The following is a 22523-nucleotide window of genomic DNA, read 5'->3' as shown; positions in this document are numbered from 1 at the left end:
GCTTTTCCACATTAGGAAAGCAAAAAGCCAATATGCAAAGAGTACATATTAAAGTCCCTAGATCCTTTTATCTCATGTCTAGCTCTGTGCTGTGTTGATTTGCTTAGTGACAGATGGTCCCTCTATAAGCTTTAAGTAAAAGAATGCCACATTCAGATTTTATTTTCTTCTTCTTTTTTGGTCTTCATTTTATTTTCCAAATATTTCTCAGGCTACCTATGGTCAGTGAATTGGATGAAATCAAGACTAGAAACAGGGAGACCAGTTAGGATTCTGTGGAAATAGTCTAGATGAAAGATGATAACTAGCGTTTACTAGACTTGGGGGGAAGTGAAAATAAGGCAGATTCCAGAAAAACATTAAGCAGTATACTTGTTACAATTCGATGGTTATATGGATGGTGTTGACATAGGTATAGGAGAAGGAGGAATAAAAGTTGGTGTCCCTGTTTCTGGATGTGCCTGCTAAGTAAATGGTACTGCCATTTACTTAGAGAATGTAAAGCACTAAGTTTTGGGGGAAGATAACTGTTTTGGACTTGCTGAGGTTGAGATGCTTATGGAAACTGTAGCAGACAGACTTTAAAATGGCCTCCAGTGATCCCCACCTTCTGGTGCTCATGCCCTTGTATAACCTTCCTCCCTTGGATGTGGACTGAACTTAGTGACTTGCTTTTAAGGAATGGAATAGGTGAAAGTGACGAATGACACATCAGGGATTAGGTTGCAAAGAAACGGTGACTTCATTTTATTCATCCTTACTTGCTGTTTTGCTTGCTTACTCTGGTGAAACCCAGCTGCCATGTTGAGTTGCCCTCTGCAGGGCCCAATGAGGCAAGGAACTGAGGGAAACATTTGTTCAAAATCTAGTGGGGAACTGAGGTCCTTAGTCCAACAACCCAGGGGAACTGAATCTTGCCAACAACCATGTAAGTGAGCTTGGAAATGGATCCTTCCCCAATTGAGCCTAGAGATGCGTGCAGTGCTGGTAGACAACTTGATTAAAGCCTTATCAGAGACCCTGAGCCAGACGACTTAGCTAAACTGTGTCCCGATTCCTGAACAGAGACTGTCAGGCAGCTGAAAAGTACGTGTTTGAAATTTAAGAGATTGATCTTGGCTAAGATCTTATTCCAACAATTTCGAAGTGCATTCTTTCCCCTGTTAAAAACCTATATTGAAGGTCAAGTAAATGTATACTCTTGAGTACCCTTCTGTGTTCAGTAAGACTAAATATAGACTATAGACTAAGCAGAGGATAGTCTACAACCGAACCTTGAGGGACCTTAATGACCTTTGTAATTACCTTGACTAAACTCTGAGAGAAGAGGGATAGAAACCAGGTTGTTGTGGGCTGAGGGATGATGACAATATTTGGCTTGAAGGGCTTGAAAGAAAAAAGGTGGGATTAAAGTGGAATGGTATTAAAATTTTAAAATAAAAGAGACTAACATAGGTTTCTGTCTGTTTGTTGAACTTCTCACTTTGTTTGCATAGTGTTTTCCTGATCTCGCTTGTTTATCTCTGTACTCTTGTAGCTTACTGAGCTTTTAAAAGATTGTTACTTTTTAATTCTTTGTCAAGAAATTCACAGATCTCCATACTTTATTTTCTTCCTTTGGTAGTATCATGTTTCTCTGATTGTTCATGATTCTTGTGGCCTGGCATGGATGTCTGCACATTTGAAAAAGTAAGTACCTCTTCAGATTAGCTTCAGCAGGAAAAGGTCTTCACCAGTTAGCCCATCCAGCGATTTGGGGTGGGCCTGCCACTAGAGTCCTTTGGCAGGCTGGCCTGATGCCTAGGTCAGCAGGCAGGCTGGCTTGGCACCACAGGTGCCAGCCTTGTACCAGGGCTCACTAGGGTGGGCCTGGAACCTGAGTCCACAGGAGCAGACCCGGAGCTTGGATCCATGGGGTCCATGGTAAAGTCAGATACTCACGTTACTCTCCTTACCACACATGGATGGTATCTCTCTCTGCACTGTGTTGCTGGGCCTTGAAGGACAGGTGATGTAGATAATGTCAAATTGCCTTTCCCACTCTCTTCAAATGTCTTTTCGTATTTCTGTGCTTTGGTCTCTCACCTGAATTCTTTTCTTAGGAAGTATTTTCACACATAGTAGTACAAATTGGTATTCCTGCTGGGACATGGGCGTGGGAAACTCCTATTCTGCCATCTTGCTGATGTCATATTGTTTTGAGATTTTGGCATCAGCTTTCATAAATGAGGAATTATTGGTACTTTTATTTATTTAGAAAATGTTGTATTTGTCAGATTTTAACATTGTTACATAGTTTTACTAAAGAAGAACATATCTGCTTTCATCTGCATCATAGAATAATTTAAATAGCACAGGAATTACTCATAACAAAATTAGCAAGAATTCATCCATGAACCCTCTAGGTCTGACACTTGTTTTTGAGGATTAGTTCTTTTCTGAAATTACTCCATGTTTGTTAGTGAAACAGAGTTTTTGTCTTTTCTTGAATCAATATGGTCAGTTTTAAATTTTTCTACTCTGTAACATCTTTCAGATTTTCAAATTTATTAACTTAAGGTTATAATTTTAAAATTGTTACTTTTCCACACTTGTATGTATTTCTTTCACTCTATCCCTTTCCTGATGAGATTAACTGAGAGATACATTTTAATTATTTGTTTAAAATAACCAACTCTTGGTATTATTTATCAGTTTGATTGTTTTCTTCCTAACCATTAATTTTTGCTTTTTTCTTATTTTTCCCCTTAAGCTTAGCTGCAATATTTTTATCCCTTTTTGTACTTATTGATTTCTTAATTCATTTTTAATATTTTTTCTTACTTGATTAAAAAATAAAATAATAAATTCTCTCCTGAACATAATTTTGACCACACTCAAAATACTTTGATATTAACATACTTATTATCAATATTTTCTAGTCTGTATTGGTCCTTTTAAACTTGATTTATTTCAATTGTGAGAATATTTTGAGATTTTTCTTTTAGTCCTAATATATGTTAAATTGTTACAATATCCCATGGCTTGTTAAGAAGGCATATTCCCTATAAAGTTTAACATTTTTTCATTTGATGAGGATAGGTTAGGGAGGGAGGATGGCTGATTTGAAATATAATGGTTAAGAAAGGGTACTTGGATAAACTGATAAGAAATGAGAGAACAATAAGAACAAAAGTGTAGTTCTTTTTTTCTTTTTTTCTGTTTCTTTTCTTTTCTTTTTTTTTTTTTTTGAGAAAGAGGCAGTGGCATGATCACGGTTCACTGCCTTGAACTCCCAGGCTCAAGCAATTCTCCCACCTCAGCCTCCTGAGTAGCTGGAACTACAGGTGCACACCACCATGCTCGGCTAATTTTTTTATATTTTGTAGAGATGAAATCCCACTATGTTGCCCAGGCTAGTATGAAACTCCTGAAATCAAGTGATCCTCCCACCTCAGCCTTCCAAAATGCTGGGATTACAGGCATAAGCCACCATGTTCAGCCAGGCCTAGTTCTACATTTCATCTATTCTGTATTTTCACTTCAATAATGCTAATTATTATTATTATTTTTTTTTTTTTTAGACGGAGTCTCTATCGCCCAGGCTAGAGTGCAGTGGCACGATCTTGGCTCACTGCAAACTCCTCCTCCCAGGTTCATGCCATTCTCCTACCTCAGCCTCCTGAGTAGCTGGGACTACAGGCACCCGCCACCACGCCCGGCTAATTTTTTGTATTTTTAGTAGAGACGGGGTTTCACCATGTTAGCCAGGATGGTCTCGATCTCCTGACCTCGTGATCCACCCACCTTGGCCTCCCCAATAATGCTACATTATAACACATATTTTTATATAGTAATATTGTATAAATCAATATTAATATCACACTTGACTACAAAGCAATTATAAACACCAATACCTATGTCAAAATTTTTAGATTACCCCTCTAATACAGAACCAAAATTCTAAACTTTCCTCTAAAAAAGAGGAGAGAAAAAGGAGCAATAGTCATCCTACTTGTTTTCTTCTTGTTTGAATAGAGGCTTTATCAGTAATGTAGGGTAAGGACATTTGGTCTTTCTCTTGGCTGCTTGTGGCCCCTGTCTTAACTTAGATTATTTGAGCTGCTAAAACAAAAGACAATAGACAGGGTACTTTATAAACAACAGAAATTTATTTCTAAAGACTGGGAAATCCAAGATTAAGGCCAATTCAGTGTCTGGAGAGTACCCATTTCCTAGTTCATAGTTAGAACTTTCTTGCTGTGTCCTCACATGGTGGAAAGGGCAAACAAGCTCTCTTGGGCCTCTTTAATAAGGGCACGAATCCCAGTCCACCGTCATGACCTAATCACCTCTCAAAGGCCCTACCTCCTGATAGTATCACCTTAGGGGTCAGGATTTCAACATACGAATTTGGGGGGAATGTAAATATTCAAACCATAGCAACTCAATCCCTATCCCTCCAAATTGTGAAATACATGGGAAAACTTTTACAGAATTTTATCTGTTTAACTTTCTTTACTGCCATTAATACTACCAGCACTGGTACTGCCACCTTTATAAAGAATCCACATGGATTCCTGGCATCTTCTTTCATTTTGCTTAATTTTGCACTACATAGCAGATTCTCAAATAACATAGTTCTGTTCAACATTCTTTTGTTATAACATTGATGAGAAAAAAAATCAATTCCCACCGAAGGCCACTCTATATGGAGTTTGTTAGTTTTCCCCATGTCTGCATGGGTTTTCTCCATGTACTCCAATTTCCTCCAACATCCCAAAGATGTGTGCGTTAGGTTAATTGATGTATCAAAATTGTCCCAGTCTGAGTGAGTGTGTGTGTGTATGAGAAAAGCCTATGGTGGAATGGCATCCTGTCCATGGTTGGTTCCTGCCTTGTACCCTGAACTGCTGCGATAGGCTGCAGCCACCTGTGATCCTGAACTTGGATAAGCAGATTGGAAAATGAATGAATGAATACAAATTATTATAAAATAAAAATTTATAAAGTATATAATAATCATACAGATGCACAACAGTAAACAACGAGGTATGAAAGCACTTAGTGAGCTTGTCATAGGCCTTGTTGTTTGTTTTTTTAACTGAATGGTGGTAGGAGGTGCTCTTTAAAATTTTTGCTTTGCAAATGTTTATTCTTTGATTTAACCCACCACCACTATGACTGCTGTCACTCATGGATTCACCAAAAATTGGATAAATAATTATCATACTTTCTTTTTTTTTTTTTGAGCTTGAGTGTCGCTCTGTTGCCCAGGCTGGAGTGCAGTGGCACAATCTCTGCTCACTGCAAGCTCTGCTTCCTGGGTGCCAGCGATTCTCCTGGCTCAGCCTCCTGAGTTGCAGGGACTACAGGTGCCTGCCACCATGCCCGGCTAATTTTTGTGTTTTTAGTAGAGACAGGGTTTCACCATGTTGGCCAGGCTGGTCTCAAACTCCAGACCTCAAGTCGTCCTCCTGCCTCCGCCTCCCAAAGTGCTAGGATTATAGGTGTGAGCCACTGGGCCCAGCCTTATCATACTTGTTTTTATTAGTGTTTCTTATATATACAGCTCACATTTATTTCAGTGTTTAATATTAGAGGTGTTTTAGGTATTTGTTTAGAAGTTTGGGGGTGTTTTTGTGACCAGAAATATTTCATATGACTCTAACTCCTGTTTATATTAATTGGGGTGTGATAAAATTGGTTTCATTATACATCATTTGCTTATAGTTGCAATTTTCAAGAACCTGTCAATGACACTGAGAACTTACCGTATTTAGATAGCGCTTTTTTCAGGTGTATTGTATGAGATTAGGACACTCATAATTTCAGCATTGGTGGTATTTTCTTTGCAATTTCTACCTATTTGTCTTCTTTGTTTTGAGTCTGGGGAATGGATCTCCAGTAAGCCTATACCTATGAAGCTGTTTTCTAGAAAGTTACTTTTCTTGTTTTTATTGAATACTTAAGGAGAAGTCATTTCCCCTAAGTCATATGTTAGAATAACTTGGTTTTATATTTTAAACTGACATCTGAATATATATGTATTTTAATGACTTGACAGGTCGGAATTCGAGGTACCAATATAGTTGTTCTTGGGGTAGAAAAAAAATCTGTTGCCAAGCTTCAAGATGAAAGAACTGTGAGGAAAATTTGTGCCCTTGATGACCATGTCTGCATGGCTTTTGCAGGTACTTATGGACCTACAATAATGATGCATAGTGTCTTACTGTAGTAGGGCAACACAGTTTCCCTCAGTGCTGCAGTTGTGCTATATTTATAAAACATGTGGAATTGTTCTACAAACAATATATCCTATATTTTAAAGCAAATACTAACTTTGTAAACCAGGATTTTTGATAAAGTACAAATTTTAAAAGATATATATTACTTTACTTCAAAATTTAGGTAGCTATTTTCTTTTCAAAACTTTTTATTTTGAAATAACTACAGATTTAGAAGAAGCTACCAAAAACATAGAAAGTCCCCTTTACACAGTTTCCCTAAATGGTAACATCTTCAAAACCAGTAAATTGACATTTGGTGAGAGTGTATTCAGATTTTGCCAGTTTTACATGCATTCACTTGCATATTCATGTACATGTATGTAGTTTTTTGTTTTTGTTTTTATTTTTATTTTTCAGACAGAGTTTCACTCTTGTTGCCCAGGCTGGAGTGCAATGGTGTGATCTCGGCTCACTGCAACCTCTGCCTCCTGGGTTCAAGCAATTCTCCTGCCTCAGCCTCCCGAGTAGCTGGGATTACAGGCATGCATCACCACACCTGGCTAATTTTGTATTTTTAGTGGAGATGGGGTTTCTCCATGTTGGTCAGGCTGGTCTTGAACTCCTGACCTCGGGTGATCCACCGGCTATATTCTCCCAAAGTGCTGGGATTACAGGCATGAGCCACCACGCCTGGCCTCTGTGTGCAGTTTTATTACACTAACCACATATGTAGATTCATGTAGTCATCACCAGAGTCAAGATACATAACACTTCCATCACCACAAGGCTACCTCATGCTATTTCTTCTCACCATCTCTACTTTCTGGAAACTGCTATCTATTCTGTATCTCTATAATTTTGTCATTTTGAGAATGTTATATGGATAAAGTTATATAATATGCAACCCTTTCAGATTAATCTTTTTTATTCAGCATAATTCCCTTGCAGTTCTTGCAAGTTATTGCATATATCCATTCCTTTTTATTACTGAGTAGTATTCCATGGAATAAAGGCACCAGTGGGTTTGTTAACTCTCCTATTGAGGGACATTTGGGTTATTTCCAATTTTTGACTATTGTAAATAACGCCTCTATGCATATTTGTGTACAGATTTTTGAGTGAAAGTAGGATTTCATTTCTCTGGGACAAATTCCTAAGAGTATAGTTGCTGGATTATATGATAATCCGTGCTTAGTTTTATGAAACACTGCCAGTCCAGAGTGGTTATACTATTTTAAATTCCAACTAGCAATATATGAGTCATTCATTTGCTCTGTGTTATCAGCATTTGATATTGTTGCTTTTCTTCATTTTTTTATATTCTTATACATGTGTAGTGATATCTAGTTGTAAGTTTAATTTTTATTTCCCTCATGGCTAATAATTTTGAACTTATTTTTATGTGCTTATTTGCCTCTATACAGCAAATAAGACATGCCTTGTCTTTTTTTTTTCCTCATCTTCTGATTGGGTTTTTTTTTTTAACTGTAATTTTATATTGAAGTTTAACAACCTCATTCAAGCCACACATGATGGTGCACATCTGTAATTGCACCTACTCAGGAGGTCGAGGCAGGAGAATTACTTGAGCTTAGAAGTTTGAGTTCAGCCTGGGCAACTGAGCAAGATACTATCTCTTAAAAAATAAAAAAAATAAAAACCTCATTCAGAAAGACAAAAATGCCTTTATTGTACTGTCTTTAAAAAGGAATTATCTTTTCACAAAACAAGTCTTAATAAATATAAAAACATTGAAGCATCCAGGCATGGTGGCTCATGCCTGTAATCCCAAGATCTTGGAAAGCTGAGGCAGGCTGATCATTTGAGCCCAAAAGTTCGAGCCAGTCTGAGCAACATGGTGAAACTTCATCTCTAAAAAAATACAAAAATTAGCTGGGGATGGTGGTGTGTGCCTATAGTCCCAGCTACTTGGGAGGCTAGGCTGGGAAGATCTGTTGAACCCAGCAGGTTGAGGCTGCAGTGAGCTATGATCACACCACTGCATTCCAGTCCAGGCAACAGAGTAAGACCCTGTGTATTAGTCCATTCTTGCATTGCTATAAAGAAACACCTGAAAAACAACAACAAAACAGAAATATCCGAGACTGGGTAACTTACAAAGAAAAGATATTTAATTGGTTCACAGTTCCACAGGCTGTACAGGAAGCATGGCAGCTTCTGCTTTTGGGCGGCCTCAGGAAGCTTTCAATTATGGTAGAAGGCAAAGGGGGAGTGAGACATCTCACATGGCCAGAGCAGGAAGAAGAGAGAGAGAAGGGAGAGGTGCCAAATACTTTTAAACAACCTGATCTCGTTAGAACTCTATCACAAGAACAGCACTGGGGGATAGTGCTAAGCTAGTCATTAGAAACCATCCCCATGAGCCAATCACCTTATACCAGGGCCCCATCTCCAACACTGGGGATTACAGTTAAACATGAGATTTGGGTGGGTACAGAGATCCAAACCATATTACCCTGTCTCAAAAAAAAAAAGATTGAAACCATACAGAGTATTTTTTCTGATCAAAATGGAATGGAACTAGAAATTAATAGTGGAAGGAAGACTTGAAAATCCACAAACACATGGAAGTTAAGCAATATATTCCTAAATCACCCATGGGGCAATGAAAAAAATCACAAGGGAAATGAACAGATATCTTGAGAGAAAGGCAAATAAAAGCACAACATATCAAAAGTTGGGGAATGTATTGGAAGTAGTGCTAATAGGAAAATTTATAGCCATAAACATTTACATTAAAAAAGAAAGATCTCAATTCAACAGCCTGCCTTTATACCTTAAAACTAGGAAAATAGGAATAAACTAAGTTTAAAGCTAGTAGAAAGAAGTAATAAATCCCTGATGACTCTTTCCCCTAGATTGTATATCATATTGTCTGTTAGCATGTAGTGTTTTCAGCTTTCTACTGTTATAAAATATTGTAGTACTAAATTTGAGAAAAAGAAGTATAAAGATCAGAACATAGATAAATAACAGAATAGAAAAACAAAAGAGAAAAATAACAAAACCAAGAGTTGGTTTCTTGAAAAGATCAACAAAACTGACAACTCTTTAGATAGATTGACTAAGAAAAAAAGAGAGAAGACTCAAGTAAAATGAGAAATGAAGAAGGCGACATTAGTGCCAGTTTTACAGTTTTAATTCTTAAAAACAATTTTAAGAGAGTACTGTGAACAATTGTACATCGACAGAATTCCTTGAAACACACCTTGCTCAATAAGATATATTAATAGAAAATCTGAACAGACACAATAAGACATTGAATGAGTTATCAAAAACCTCCCAACAAAGGAAAGTCTAGGATCTAACAACTTCACCAGTGAATTCTACCAAACATTTTAATGAAGAATTAATAGCAGTCCTTCTGAAACTCTTCCAAAAAGTTAAGGAGTAAACACTTCCAAGTTTAATCTATGAGACCAATATTAACATAATGCCAAAGCCAAATACATTACAAGAAAGGAAAACTATAGACAAATATCCCTTATGAGGAGTGAGCAAAAATCCTCAACAAACTAGTAGCAAACCAAATTCAGAACATTAAAATAATAATACATCATGACCAATTTGGATCTATTCCTGGAGTGCAAGGATGGTTCAACATATGAAGATCAATCAATGTAATATAACACATTAACAGAAGGAAAGAAAAAAACTATATAATTATATAAATTATATAGAAAATGCATTTGACAAAATGTAACGCTCTTTCTTGGTAGTGGCACCCAACAAACTAGAAATAAAAGGAAATCACTACAACATAATTCAGGCTATCTATGTAAAAAATTCACAGCTGACATCATACTCAGTGGTGAAAGATTGGAAGCTTTCCCTCTAGAACCAGGAACAAGATAAAGATGCCCACTTTTGCCACTGCTATTCAACATAGTAATGAAAGTCTTAGCCAGAGCAGTTAGGAAAGAAAAATAAATAAAGGTATCCAAATTGGGAGGGAAGAAAAATCATCTCTGTTCACAGAAGACATGATCTTATATAGAATACTAAAGATTCCACCAAAAATTTTACAAATAATAAAAAAATTGAGTAAAGTTGTAGGATACAAAATCAACACCCCAGAGTAATTTCTTTCTTTTTCTTTTTAATTTGAAACAGGGTCTCACTCTATCACTCAGCCTGAAGCACAGTGGCATCATCATAACTCACTGCAGCCTTGAACTCCGGGGCTCAAGCAACCCTCCCACCTCAGCCTCCTGAATAGTTGGGACTGCAGGTGTGTGCCACTGCACCTGGCAATTTTTTTAAATTTTTATTTTTGTAGAGACAGGATCTCACTATGTTGCCCAGGCTGGTCTCAAACCCTTGGCCTCGAGTGATCCTCCCATCTCAGCCTCCCAAAGTGTTACAATAAAGGTGTGAGTCACCACACCAAGCCCCAAATCATTTCTATGTACTGACATTGAACCGTCAGGAAAGGAAATTAAGAAAAACAATTCCATTTCAATAGCATCAAAAAGAATAAAATACTTATTGGGAATGAATTTAAGGAGGTAAAAGATTTGTACTCTGAAAAATGCAAAACATTGCTGAAAGAAATTGAAAAAGACACAAATGGAAAGACATCCCCCATTCATGGATTGGAAGACTCAGGATTATTAACATGTCAATATTATCCAAAGCAGTTTAGATTCAATGTCATCCCTAACAAAATTCCAATGATTCTTTTTAAATAAAAAAGAATTATAACATTCATATGGAATGACAAAACAATTTTGAAAGAGAAGAGCCAACTTGGAGGTCTCACATGTCTTGTTTTTGAAAGCTACTACAAAGATGCAGTAAGCAAAATAGTTTCATGACTGGCTTAATGAAAGACATGCAACTAATGGAATTGAATAGAGAGCGTAGTAATAAATCCTTGCATATATGATATGGTCAAATGACTTTTATCAAGGATGCCAAGACCACTCAGTGGTGGAAAAGACAATATTTTAAACAAATGGTGCAGGGGAAACCGAATATTCACATAAAAAGAATGAAGTGGGACCCTACCTAACATCACATACAAAAATTAACTCAAAATGAGTGGAAGACCTAAATGTAAGAGCTGAAAATATAAAGCATAGTGGGAAAGCTTCATGAGATTAGATTTGGAAATGATTTCGTGAATATGACACTAAAAGTACAGGTGAAAAAATAAGTTGGACTACAAAAAATTTATTCCATGTACCATGTGGAATTCCACTTAGTAGCAGAAATTTTACATTATGATTGTATCCTCAATATAAAATTGTGGTACAGGTTGAACATACCCAACTGGAAAATTTAAAATGTTCCAAAATCTGAAAATTTTTGAGCACCAACATGATGCTCAAAGGAAAGCTCATTGGAGCCTTTTGGATTTTTGATTTTCAGATTAGGGATGCCCAACCAGTAAGTATAATGCAAATATTCCAAAACCTGGAAAAACATCTGAAACACTTCTGATCCCAAGCATTTTCAGATGAGGGTTGAGGGATACTCAACTTGTACGTATTTAAGAGCACTAGACTGAATACTCAGTTTTTTCTGTAGATTGTTTATTTTTAAGCCAAGTGAAATTGTAATTTTAAATTTAAATTTTAATTTGATTCCTTTTTTTTTTTTTCAGAGACAGGTTTTCACTTTGTCACCCCCATTGGGAGTACAGTGGCACGATCGTAGCTCACTGCAGCCTTAAACTCCTGGGCTCAAGCAGTCCCCCCGCCTCAGCCTCCCAAGTAGCTAGGACTACAGGCATGTGCCAGCATGGCCTGCTAGCTTTTTGATTTTTTTGTAGAAACGGGGTCTCTCTGCGTTGCTCAGGCTAGTCTCAAACACCTGGCCTCAAGCAAGTCTCCTGACTCATTAAATGTAAATTTTAATTGTAATTTGTTAAAATAGAATTTGTTCTCTGCTAGCCAATTAATAATAATCTTGCTACTTATTAAAAACAGACATACACATAACTATGTTACTCATATACTTTGACAAATTTATCACTATTTTTTCCTTGAATCAATTATATTACTACTTTCCTAAGTATGTTACTTTTGTTTCCTCAGGCTTGGATGATATTTACATTGTAAAGGGGAAATACATACTCTGTTTGATCATATTTCAAATTGAGTGACGTTTTCATCCATAGGAAAGACTATAAATACATATTCTGTTTGATCATATTTCAAATTGAGTGACGTTTTCATCCATAGGAAAGACTAAATCAGTTTCTTGCCATTTCTTTCTCATAGATAACATTTGCAAAGGGAAAAAGAGCATCAGTTTCTCTTCATTTAACTGAGTATCTGATTACAATTTCTACCCAACTATGAGTGATGGTTAAGAGTAGTATATTCATATTAACTATCTTCAGGGACTGAAGATTCTTCCAGGTTTGTAGAAACAGGATTAGAAATGGTGTGGAAGGGAAACAAGAATTTGTGACAGCAAAAGACTGGTGATTTTGTTAGAAATGACTATGCTTTCAAGATTTTGTGAATGCACTTTCTTGGCAGTTTAGTTAGTATTAAGAGAGGAGGGAAAGAAACAAAGTGGACATGGAAAAGTCAAATGCCAAAGTTTAATAGAAATGTTTGCAACCATTGCATCCGTTAAATTTCATGGTCAGTTTGTTAGTCTTTTGATAAAAACACATTCTGTCTCCTTACAGAAGTGTGGAGAATTAATCACATGATAGTTTGGTATTGCAAGAGCAAGGTCAAGTGTTTTCTATTTTAGCATTCTTCATTTTCAAACTCTTGGTTTTAGACGAAAAACTGAGAAGTGACATGTCACAGCTGTGTTAATGTAGCTTGAATTCAGTGAATACATATTTGATAATTGAGTAATATTCTTGTTTTCATAAGAAGAAATCAAGTTTACTATTAGTGTTTAAACTATTATTCTTTAAAACATCTATAAAAAACAAATAAGAATGGATCAACTTTTGAAATAAATCAGAATGTAGAACAAATGACACTTTATCTTACAAATCTTTTAAAATGAGCATATATTGAGAAAAAAGGGATAAGAAAGATTTCATTGTGAATAAAACCCATTTGACAAGGAAAAATGTATTGTAAAAAATATGTTTTTGTGGTTTTTGTGAAGTTTTGACAATTTTTGTAGGACTTACTGCTGATGCTAGAGTAGTAATAAACAGAGCCCGTGTGGAGTGCCAGAGCCATAAGCTTACAGTTGAGGACCCAGTCACTGTAGAATACATAACTCGCTTCATAGCAACTTTAAAGCAGGTAAGCTAATATTCTAACATACTTTGTCAAGCTTTCTCCTTTTTCATCATTGTAAGTCCTATCATTGATGTACTACAGTTACTCCAACCACGTAGTCTATTAAATCTATTAAATTTCTTATTTCTCACACTTACTTTATATTCATATTTTTATTCCAGTAAAATGGATTGATTTAGTCACTAGAAATCTGGATCAGTATTAATTCTGGGAATTATATTCAGATTTAAAAAACAGTAAGTCTGATCTTTTAAGGAGATTTCTACACTTCTGGAGATTAATACAAAGTGTTATTTAAAGTTTTCCAGAGAAGTACCTTTTTTGTTTTGTTTTGGTTTTGTTTTTGTTTTTGTTTGAGACAGGGTCTCACTTTGTTGCCCAGGCTAGAGTGTAGTGGTATGATCTTGGCCCACTGCAGCCTCGACCTTCTGGGCTCAAGGAATCCTCCCACCTCAGCCTCCTGAGTAGCTGTGACCATAGGTATACGCCACCATGCCCAGCAAATTTTTGTATTTTTTGTACAGATGGGGTTTTGCTATATTGCCCAGGGTGGTCTTGAATTCCTGAGCTCAAGCAGTCCGCCCACCTTGACCTCCCAAAGTGCTGGGGTTATAGGCGTGAGCCACAGTGCCTGGCCTGCATTATTCTTTTACCTGCAACTTTGCTATGGTTTGAATGTGTCCCCCAAAAGTTTGGGTTAGAAACTTAATCCCTGATGTCACAGTGTTGAGAGGTGGGGGACTAATGGGAGGAGTTTAGGGTTCCACCATCGTAAATGGATTAATACCAATTGTAAAAGGGCTTAATCTTTTATAATTATACCAATTATAAAAGGGCTCAATCTCTTGCTCTCTCTCATCTCTCTTGCCCTTTCACCTTCTGTGATGGGATGACATGGCATGGCATGAAAGCCCTGGCTAGATGTAGCCTTGTCAGTCTTGGACTGCTCAACTTCCAGAACTGTAAGAAGCAAATGTCTGTTCTTTATGAATTACCTAGTCTCAGGTATTCTGGAATAGCAGCACAAAATGGACTAAAGCAAAACCTAAACATAACTGATCAGATATGATTTCTCCTCAATCCATGCATAAATAAATACATAGCTTAACATTAAGTATAATCATGATGTCTACAACTTTTTTTTTTACTAATTTTAAGTGTATTTTATATATGCAACATTGTCTTTTTAGTTATTATTCTAACAATGTAATACTGTTTCTAGTTGCTATGTCATAATTTAGTTACATTGTTCCTGGCTTCTTTCATTGTTCTTCTCTCTCTTATTCTCTCACTGCTACTCTAATGATAATACTCTTTCCCACAGCCTTTGTTTTTATTTTTGGAATTATATTGTTAAATTTATTTTTTAGTATTGGATTATGAGATTAAAAATTGTAATTGGTTTTAAGATTCTTTTTATATGTAGCTAAATTGCTTCTTAGAAAGATTGAAACAATTTTTATTGTACAGCTAGCAATGTATAAATGTATCCTTGAAGAATCATCAATATTAGGTTTTTCATTGTTCTTTTATTTTGCAAATAAGTATCACATAGTACTATAATAGTTGTTTTAATTTGTCTCTTATAATTAGTGATGAGGTTGAACTTTTTTTCCACCTGTTGGTTTGCTGATTTCATTTCTCCTTTTGTAAACTATCTTTTGACATGTACTCAAGTGGTTAAGAGTGTGCCTTCAGGAGCCAGAATTTTGGAGTTTAAATCCTGGCTTTGCTACTTCTTAGTTAATGCCTTGGGCGAACTATTTTCCTACTTTACCTTTAATTTTTTTTTTAATTTGTAAAATGAGCATTACAATAATATGAACTTTGTTGACTTGCATTATAGAGTAAATGATTTAAGACATTTTAGGTATTTAGAACACTTTTTGGCATGAGTTTTACCATTTGTTTTTTTGTTTGTTTGTTTGTTTTTATTTTTTGAGACAGACTCTTGCTCTGTTGCTCAGGCTGGAGTGCAGTGGCCTGATCTCAGCTCCCTGCAACCTCTGCCTCCCAGGTTCAAGCAATGCTTATACCCCAGCCTCCCGAGTAGCTGGGATTACCAGCACATGCCACCACGCCTGGCTAACTTTTGTATTTTTTGTACAGACGGTGTTTCACCATGTTGGCCAGGCTGGTCTCGAACTCCTGAGGTCAAGTGATCTGCCCGCCTCAGCCTCCCTGGGATTACAGGCATGAGCCACTGCGCCCAGTCAAATTTTACCATTTGTTTTTATAGAGATTTTTAATAAACTCATTATGTATCCGATATATGTAAGTTTTAACTGATTAGCTTATAACAAAATTGCCCTATTTTGATTTCTTGAAATTTGTTAATGCAGGTTGCAAGAAAGTCCAACATTACATTATTCTACTTATTTTATTTGCTTTGATTTTCCTAATCATTAAAAACACATTCACCAAATACAAGGAACAGAACATTGTTACACAAAATTCCCAATTGTAGTTTTTAGGTTTTCTTCCAGAAATATCAAGGCTATGCAGACTGTATTTACGGAAACATAGTCATAAGAATGGAATTACCACCAAGAAGGCCTGGGGCTCTCCGGCAGAAGATCGATAGTAGTTTTGGTTTTTTTGTTTGTTTATTTGTTTTTTGCTTGTTTTGAGATGGAGCCTCACTCTGTCACCAGGCTGGAATGCAGTGGTGCATTCCAGCCTGAACCTCCAACTCCGTGGTTCAAGTGATTCTCCTGCCTCAGCCTCCTGAGTAGCTGGGATTACAGGCACGTGCCACTACACCCAGCTAATTTTTCTATTTTCAGTAGAGACGGAGTTTCACCATATTGGCCAGGATGGTCTCGATTTCCTGACCTCATGATCCACCCGCCTCAGCCTCCCAAAGTGCTGGGATTACAGGCGTGAGCCACCACACCCGGCCTACTTTTTTATCTTGAGAAAATGATTCATTAGGCTAGGCACGGTGGCTTATGCCTGTAATCCCAGCACTTCAGGAGGCCGAGGTGGGCAGATCACTTGAGCCCAGAGCCCAGGAGTTCAAGACCAGCCTGGGCAACATGGTGAAACCTCATCTCTACAAAAAATAAAAAAAATAGCTGGATGTGGTGGTGTGCACCTGTAACCCCAACTACTTGGGAGGCTGAAGCAGGAGAATCGCTTGAACCCAGGAGACGGAGGTTGCAGTAAGCCAAGATCATACCACCATACTCCAGCCTGGGCGACAGAGTGAGACTCTGTCAAAAAAAAGAAAAGGATTCATTAAGGAAATAAAATAAAGAGTCTTCCCTCTAAGGTATATTTAAAACAGCAACTTTATACCTAGGCGTGAACTAGGACATTAGGAAGTAGTCAAACAGTCAAACCAATTTTGAACAAAAATTACAAAGCTGGGGGCATCACACTACCTGAAATCAAAATATATTCAGAGATATAGTAACCAAAATAGCATGGTGCTTTTGTAAAAAGCAGACACATAGGCCAATGGAACAGAATAGAGAAGCCAGAAATAAATCTACATACATTCAAATGATTTTCGGCAGAAATATCAGAAACGTGCATTGGAGTATGGACAGCCACTTCAATAAATGGAGCTGGGAAAACTGGATATGCAGAAAAAATGAAATGAAACCTCTGTCTCTCTCTCACCATATACAAAAATCTACTTAAAATGGACTAAAGACTTTAATGTATGATCCAAAACTATAAATCTACTAGAAGAAAATATAGAGGAAATGCTTTAGGACCTTGGGCTAGGCAAAGATTTTTATGGATAAGACTTCAGAAGCACAGGCACCAAAAGCAAAATTAGAAAAATGAGATTATATCGAACTAAAAAGCTTCTGCACATCCAAGGAAACAGTCAACAGAGTGAAGAGTCCATCTGCAAAATGAGAGAAAATGTTTGCAAAATATCCATTTGACAAGGGATTAATATCTAGAATGTACAAGGAACTCAAACAACTGAAAACCAAACAAACCCAAATAATCTTCCTAAAAAATGGGCAAATGAACTGAATAGACATTTCGCAAAAGAAGAAATACAAATGGCCAACATGTATATGAAAAAATGTTCAACATCACTAATCATCAGATAAATGCTCATCAAAACCACAGTGATGTCATCTCACCTCAGAATGGCTTTATCAAAAAGACAAAAAATAACAAATGCTGGCAAGGATACAGAGAAAGGGGAACTCCTATACACTGTTGGTGGAAATGTAAATTAATACAGACATCATGGAAAATAGTATGGAAGTTCCTCAGAAAACTATTATAGAAGTGGAACTATCCTATAATCCCACAATCCCACTACTGGGTATGCATCATCCAAAGGTAAAGAAATCAGTATATCCAAGAAATGTATGCACACGTGTGTTTATCACAGCAGTATTCACAATAGGGAAGATATACAACCAGCCTAAGCATTCATCAACAGATAAATGGATAAAGAAAATGTGGTATAGATACACAATTGAATACTACTTAGCCATAAAAAAGAATGAAATTCTGTCATTCGTTATAACGTGAATGAGCCTGGAGGACATTGTGTTATGTAAAATAAGTCATGCAGAGGAAGACAAATACTGCATGTCCTTATTCATATGTGGACACTAAAAAAGTTGTGTTTGTAGAAATAGAGAATAGCATACTGTGTGTGTGTATATATATATTTTATATATATAACTGTGTGTATATTTTATATATATAAATATATGTACAATATATACACATTGTGTGTGTATATATATTATATATAATATATACACATACACAGTATGCTACTCTATATAGATTTTGTTTTTGTTTTTTTGAGACAGGATCTCACTCTGTCACCCAGGCTGGAGTGCAGTGGCATGATCTCATCTCACTGAAGCCCCAACCTCCCAGGCTCAAGTGATTCTCCCACCTCAGCCTCCCCAGTAGCTGGTACCACAGATGCACACCACCATGCCTGGCTAATTTTTTATTTTTGCAGAGACAGGGTTTCCCTATGTTGCCCAGGCGGGTCACGAACTGCTGGGCTCAAGCGATCTGCCTACCTTGGCCTCCCAAAGTGCTGGGATTACAGGCGTGAGCCACTGCCTCCATCCTAAAAATAAATATATATTTTAAAATACATATAATAAAATTGGAAAATAAGAAAATAGATACAATACATAGGCAAGACCAGGAATAAGGCTGATGTAAAGCTATTTCAAGCCACAGAGTTACATACAGTTATATACAGCCACAGAATTATTTATAGTATATGAAGCTGCCTAAAAATTTAGTCCTTAGACTGGGCGTGGTGGCTCATACCTGTAATCCCAGCCTTTGGGAGACCAGGGCAGGCAGATTCCCCTGAGGTCAGGAGTTCGAGACCAGCCTGGCCAACCGACATGGTGAAACCCTGTCTCTTAAAAAAAAAAAAAATTAGTCCTTAGCTTTCTGTCAGGAATGCTTCTTTGCATGACTTTTGGGGCACGAGTCTCAGTGTGGATTCTACTCCTCAGAGCACAAATTCCAGGAAGTTCCCTGCCACTAAAGTAGAAAGACATACAACTGGTTTCCAGTGACCCATTGTCTGTGAGGAAACAGCATGCTCTTCTTCAGGATAAACAAAGATTTTCTTGTTTTGGGAATGAAAGAAATGTTTTACTTGGGTTTTTAATTAGAGATAACCTAGTATATAGTGAAAAGAATGTCCTTGATAAAAATAGTGTCAAGTAAGAATACTTGATAATAATAGTAACATTTATAGCGTCCCTCAAGGTAAGCCGAGGACATGTTTCCAAAGCACAGCTTATTGAAATCAACTTTACTAAGAACCAAAATGCATGGCACAGGTCTCTGCTATATTAGAAATTATAGTCTAGTGATGTTACCAAATGTATACAAAGCAACAAGAAGGTGATTTTAAGACTATATGTAAATAAACTTATGATTTTATTGTATAGACTGTATAGCATAATTTTTTAAAATTTCATCATGAATTGAGGTTGCTCCAGAAAGGGTTAGGAAAAAGATCATTAATATATGTAGAATAAGAATTAGGGAAGTGGATCATTTGGGCAGCAATGCTTTATTATTAGAATTTTTATTTTGTAAGTAATAGTTTTATCCTAAAAATACATTTTATTTTTCTAGAAATATACCCAAAGCAATGGACGAAGACCTTTTGGTATTTCTGCCTTAATTGTAGGTTTTGATGATGATGGTATCCCAAGATTGTATCAGACAGATCCTTCTGGTACTTACCATGCTTGGAAGGTGAGACATGAATTTATTAATACTTTTTTTAGAAGTTTAGTAAATATTCAGTGTAAATGCTTTATTGCTTTGAGAGACATGACAAAATTATGTTGCATTAAATATTGATGTTGGTAAAATGTAGCTGTTCAGCTCGTCAGAAACTACAATGATTTTGGTTGGATAAAGAATCACCTTAATTTTGTAAGCACAAGGTCTTTTGAAAAGATGTGACCAAAGTAAGTGTTTATAAATGGCCAAGTAAGAGAAATATCCAGTTCCTATTTGTTGTTTATTATTCCAAATTAATATTATACTATATAGATGCTTGCTTCAAGCAGAAATAGTCCTTCTTCTTTTAACAAAGAATTAGATGGCCATTTGAATTCCTACTGAAATATTTAATGCATCTTTTCCATTCTAGGAGAGTCAGAGCACCCTAAACTATGAATCTATACTGATGTGCTAGTATGTAGCAATGATCTCTACATAATTCCTAGCATATAGTTTGTTTTCTGGATAAGCTGTTATTCTTGTTTTGACACCCAACTACAGTAATGACTTTGTTTAATGGTGCACTCAAATCCAATACAAAAGTATAGGGCTTAGCCAGGCATGGTAGTACACACCCATGGCTCCAGATAGTTGGGAGGCTGAGACAGGGGGATTGCTTGAGTCCAGAATTTTGAGGTTACAGTGAGCTATAATCGTGTCTCTGCACTCCAGCCCAGGCGACAGAGCAAGACCCTGTCTGAAAAACACCAACCAAACAATGCCCCCTGCCCCCCGCAAAAAACACTGCTAGAGCTCAGAGAAACCTAGCTTCCAGGAGTGAATTTTTGTATATTCCTGTATATAAGAATAAGACTACACTGCAGAATCCAATATAAGTGATTTTGACTTTATTAAAAGTTAAATACCAGATTTTAAATAGTTTTCTACAAAGTTGATTTTACTATTATTAAGAGCCAAATAAATTAATGGAGAAATATTGCCATGGTCTTTATGCTTGTGTTAAAGAATTTGATTTGCACTGACCATACTCATAAGATACTATTTTGTAAACTGTTAACCAGGCAGTAAAGCAGTGGATTATTCTTACAACAAATATCAGAATACTTAGGTCAGTGGCACATATCCTTTTAATCTGCCTGAGTAATCTAATTAGTAATCAGAAGGTATAGATTTACATGCTGCAAATATCAGACCATTTTTTCCTGTCAACTAGAGATTTCTTACCTGACTAGATTTCTTATCTCCTATATCTGTGCCCTAAACAAAGTTACCACACTCAACCTTTAAATATTTTGAAGCCTGCCATCTTCTGTTTGCATTTATCATTACATCATTACCCTTTGTTTCTGTATCGTAACACAACATTTTCCAGGTTTACATAATTTTTCTGTTTTAATTTGATTGCTTCTTGGGGATGTACAGAGAAGTATTTTATTTTATCTCAGTCAGTTAGGAAAATTATGGAATTTTTTAGTTGTTGAGAATTTTGTTGATCATCTTGGTCTGAAACTCTGCTCTGCTCCGGTGTCTTCAGTTCTCATGGTGGGGCAGGAGGATATGAGCACTGCGCACTCGCTTGCATACACATGGATACGCCACTGTCTAAATTTTATGTAGTGCACTTTCTTGTGGGATTTTGGTTGAGGGAAATATTCCGCAGCTTTTAAAAAAAATCATCTTTAACAAAAAACATTTGAAAACCTTTTTTATTTTATGTATTTGGCAGCTGAGATTTAGGGGTTAAGTGATTTTTGTTGCTGTTGTTAAGTTTACCTTCCCAACCTGGTGTGGTAGCTCACTTCTGTAATCCCAGCACTTTGGGCGGCCAAGGCAAAAGGATTACTTGAATGCAGGAGTTCGAGACCACCCTGGGCAATGTAATAAGACCCCACTTCTACAAAAACAATTTAAATATTAGCCAGGCGTTGGTGGTGCACACCTGTAGTCCCAGCTACTTTGGAAGCTAACGTGGAAGGATCACTTCAGCCCAAGAGTTTGAAGCTACAGTGAGCTAGGATCATACCACTGCACTTCAACCTGAGTGACAGAGTGAGACCCTGTCTCAAAACAAAAAAGTTCACATTCCTAGTTAATAGCAATGCTGAATTAGAACTCAAGATGTTCTATTTATTTTGTTGTTTGCATTACATCATGCTACTTCCTTGAGGCCAAATTATTTTCTGTGTATGTTATATAAATTCTAAAATCCATTCTTGGAAGGTAGAATAAAATCTTCTGACTTGATTTCTACTTCTGGGAACTATAACATTTTAGCTATGAGATCAAGTTTTTCTTTTTTTGTTTTGTTTGGATCTGTGTTTTATTTTTTATGTCTGTTTGTTTTTTACTCTGACATACTATACCAAGTAACCTGATAAAATGTTGCAATGGACTATTGAGAACACAGCTATGGTACTGACCGTATTTTGCAATGCCATTTTGTAGGCTTGTGAGGTATAGGTAGAGGAAAAGATAGAATGGGTAGGAGAAATAGGAAGTTATAAACATAAACTGTCGCCACATGGCCTGTTGCAGAAATGAGAATAGAAATAGCTAATACCAGCGCTTTGGTTTTTTGAGGTTCTCTACCTGGCATGTAACACAAATTTTATTTATGAGGACTGGGCCTTTAATTATCCTGCCCTAATGGGTAATAGTGCCTTCCATTAACTTATTTCACTTTACAGGGGAATGCTAAGAGAAGCCTCCAGAAAATCCTTTGAATTTTAGATACCTCCTCCCTGGTCCTATTGTATAATGGTAACTTTATTCCCATTGATAATGAAAACAAATTATACTGTCATTACAGTAACCCCTTATTTGCCTGTTGGTTCAATAACAT

At 36.6% G+C, this 22523-nt stretch overlaps 1 protein-coding gene across 2 annotated transcripts in view; it reads left to right on the top strand.

Moving 5' to 3' along the window:
* Positions 1-22523, top strand: part of PSMA8 (proteasome 20S subunit alpha 8) — a 56895-nt gene that overhangs the window by 4536 nt on the left and 29836 nt on the right. Inside the window, exons 1-4 of one of the 2 annotated variants that reach the window (XM_032151724.2) lie at positions 1629-1689; positions 6047-6173; positions 13335-13459; positions 19565-19687. In XM_032151724.2, the coding sequence (XP_032007615.1) occupies positions 1666-1689; positions 6047-6173; positions 13335-13459; positions 19565-19687 (399 nt within the window). In that variant the 5' untranslated portion in view covers positions 1629-1665. Of the gene's footprint in view, positions 1-1628; positions 1690-6046; positions 6174-13334; positions 13460-19564; positions 19688-22523 lie in introns of those variants that run through there. The other variant, XM_032151723.2, reaches the window with a different exon arrangement.

The sequence above is a fragment of the Hylobates moloch genome, unplaced genomic scaffold, assembly GCF_009828535.3.
Source record: "Hylobates moloch isolate HMO894 unplaced genomic scaffold, HMol_V3 SCAFFOLD_5, whole genome shotgun sequence".
NCBI classification, from domain to species: domain Eukaryota; kingdom Metazoa; phylum Chordata; class Mammalia; order Primates; family Hylobatidae; genus Hylobates; species Hylobates moloch.
The sequence above is the reverse complement of the archived record's forward strand: the minus strand, read 5'-3'. Positions and strand labels throughout refer to the sequence as shown.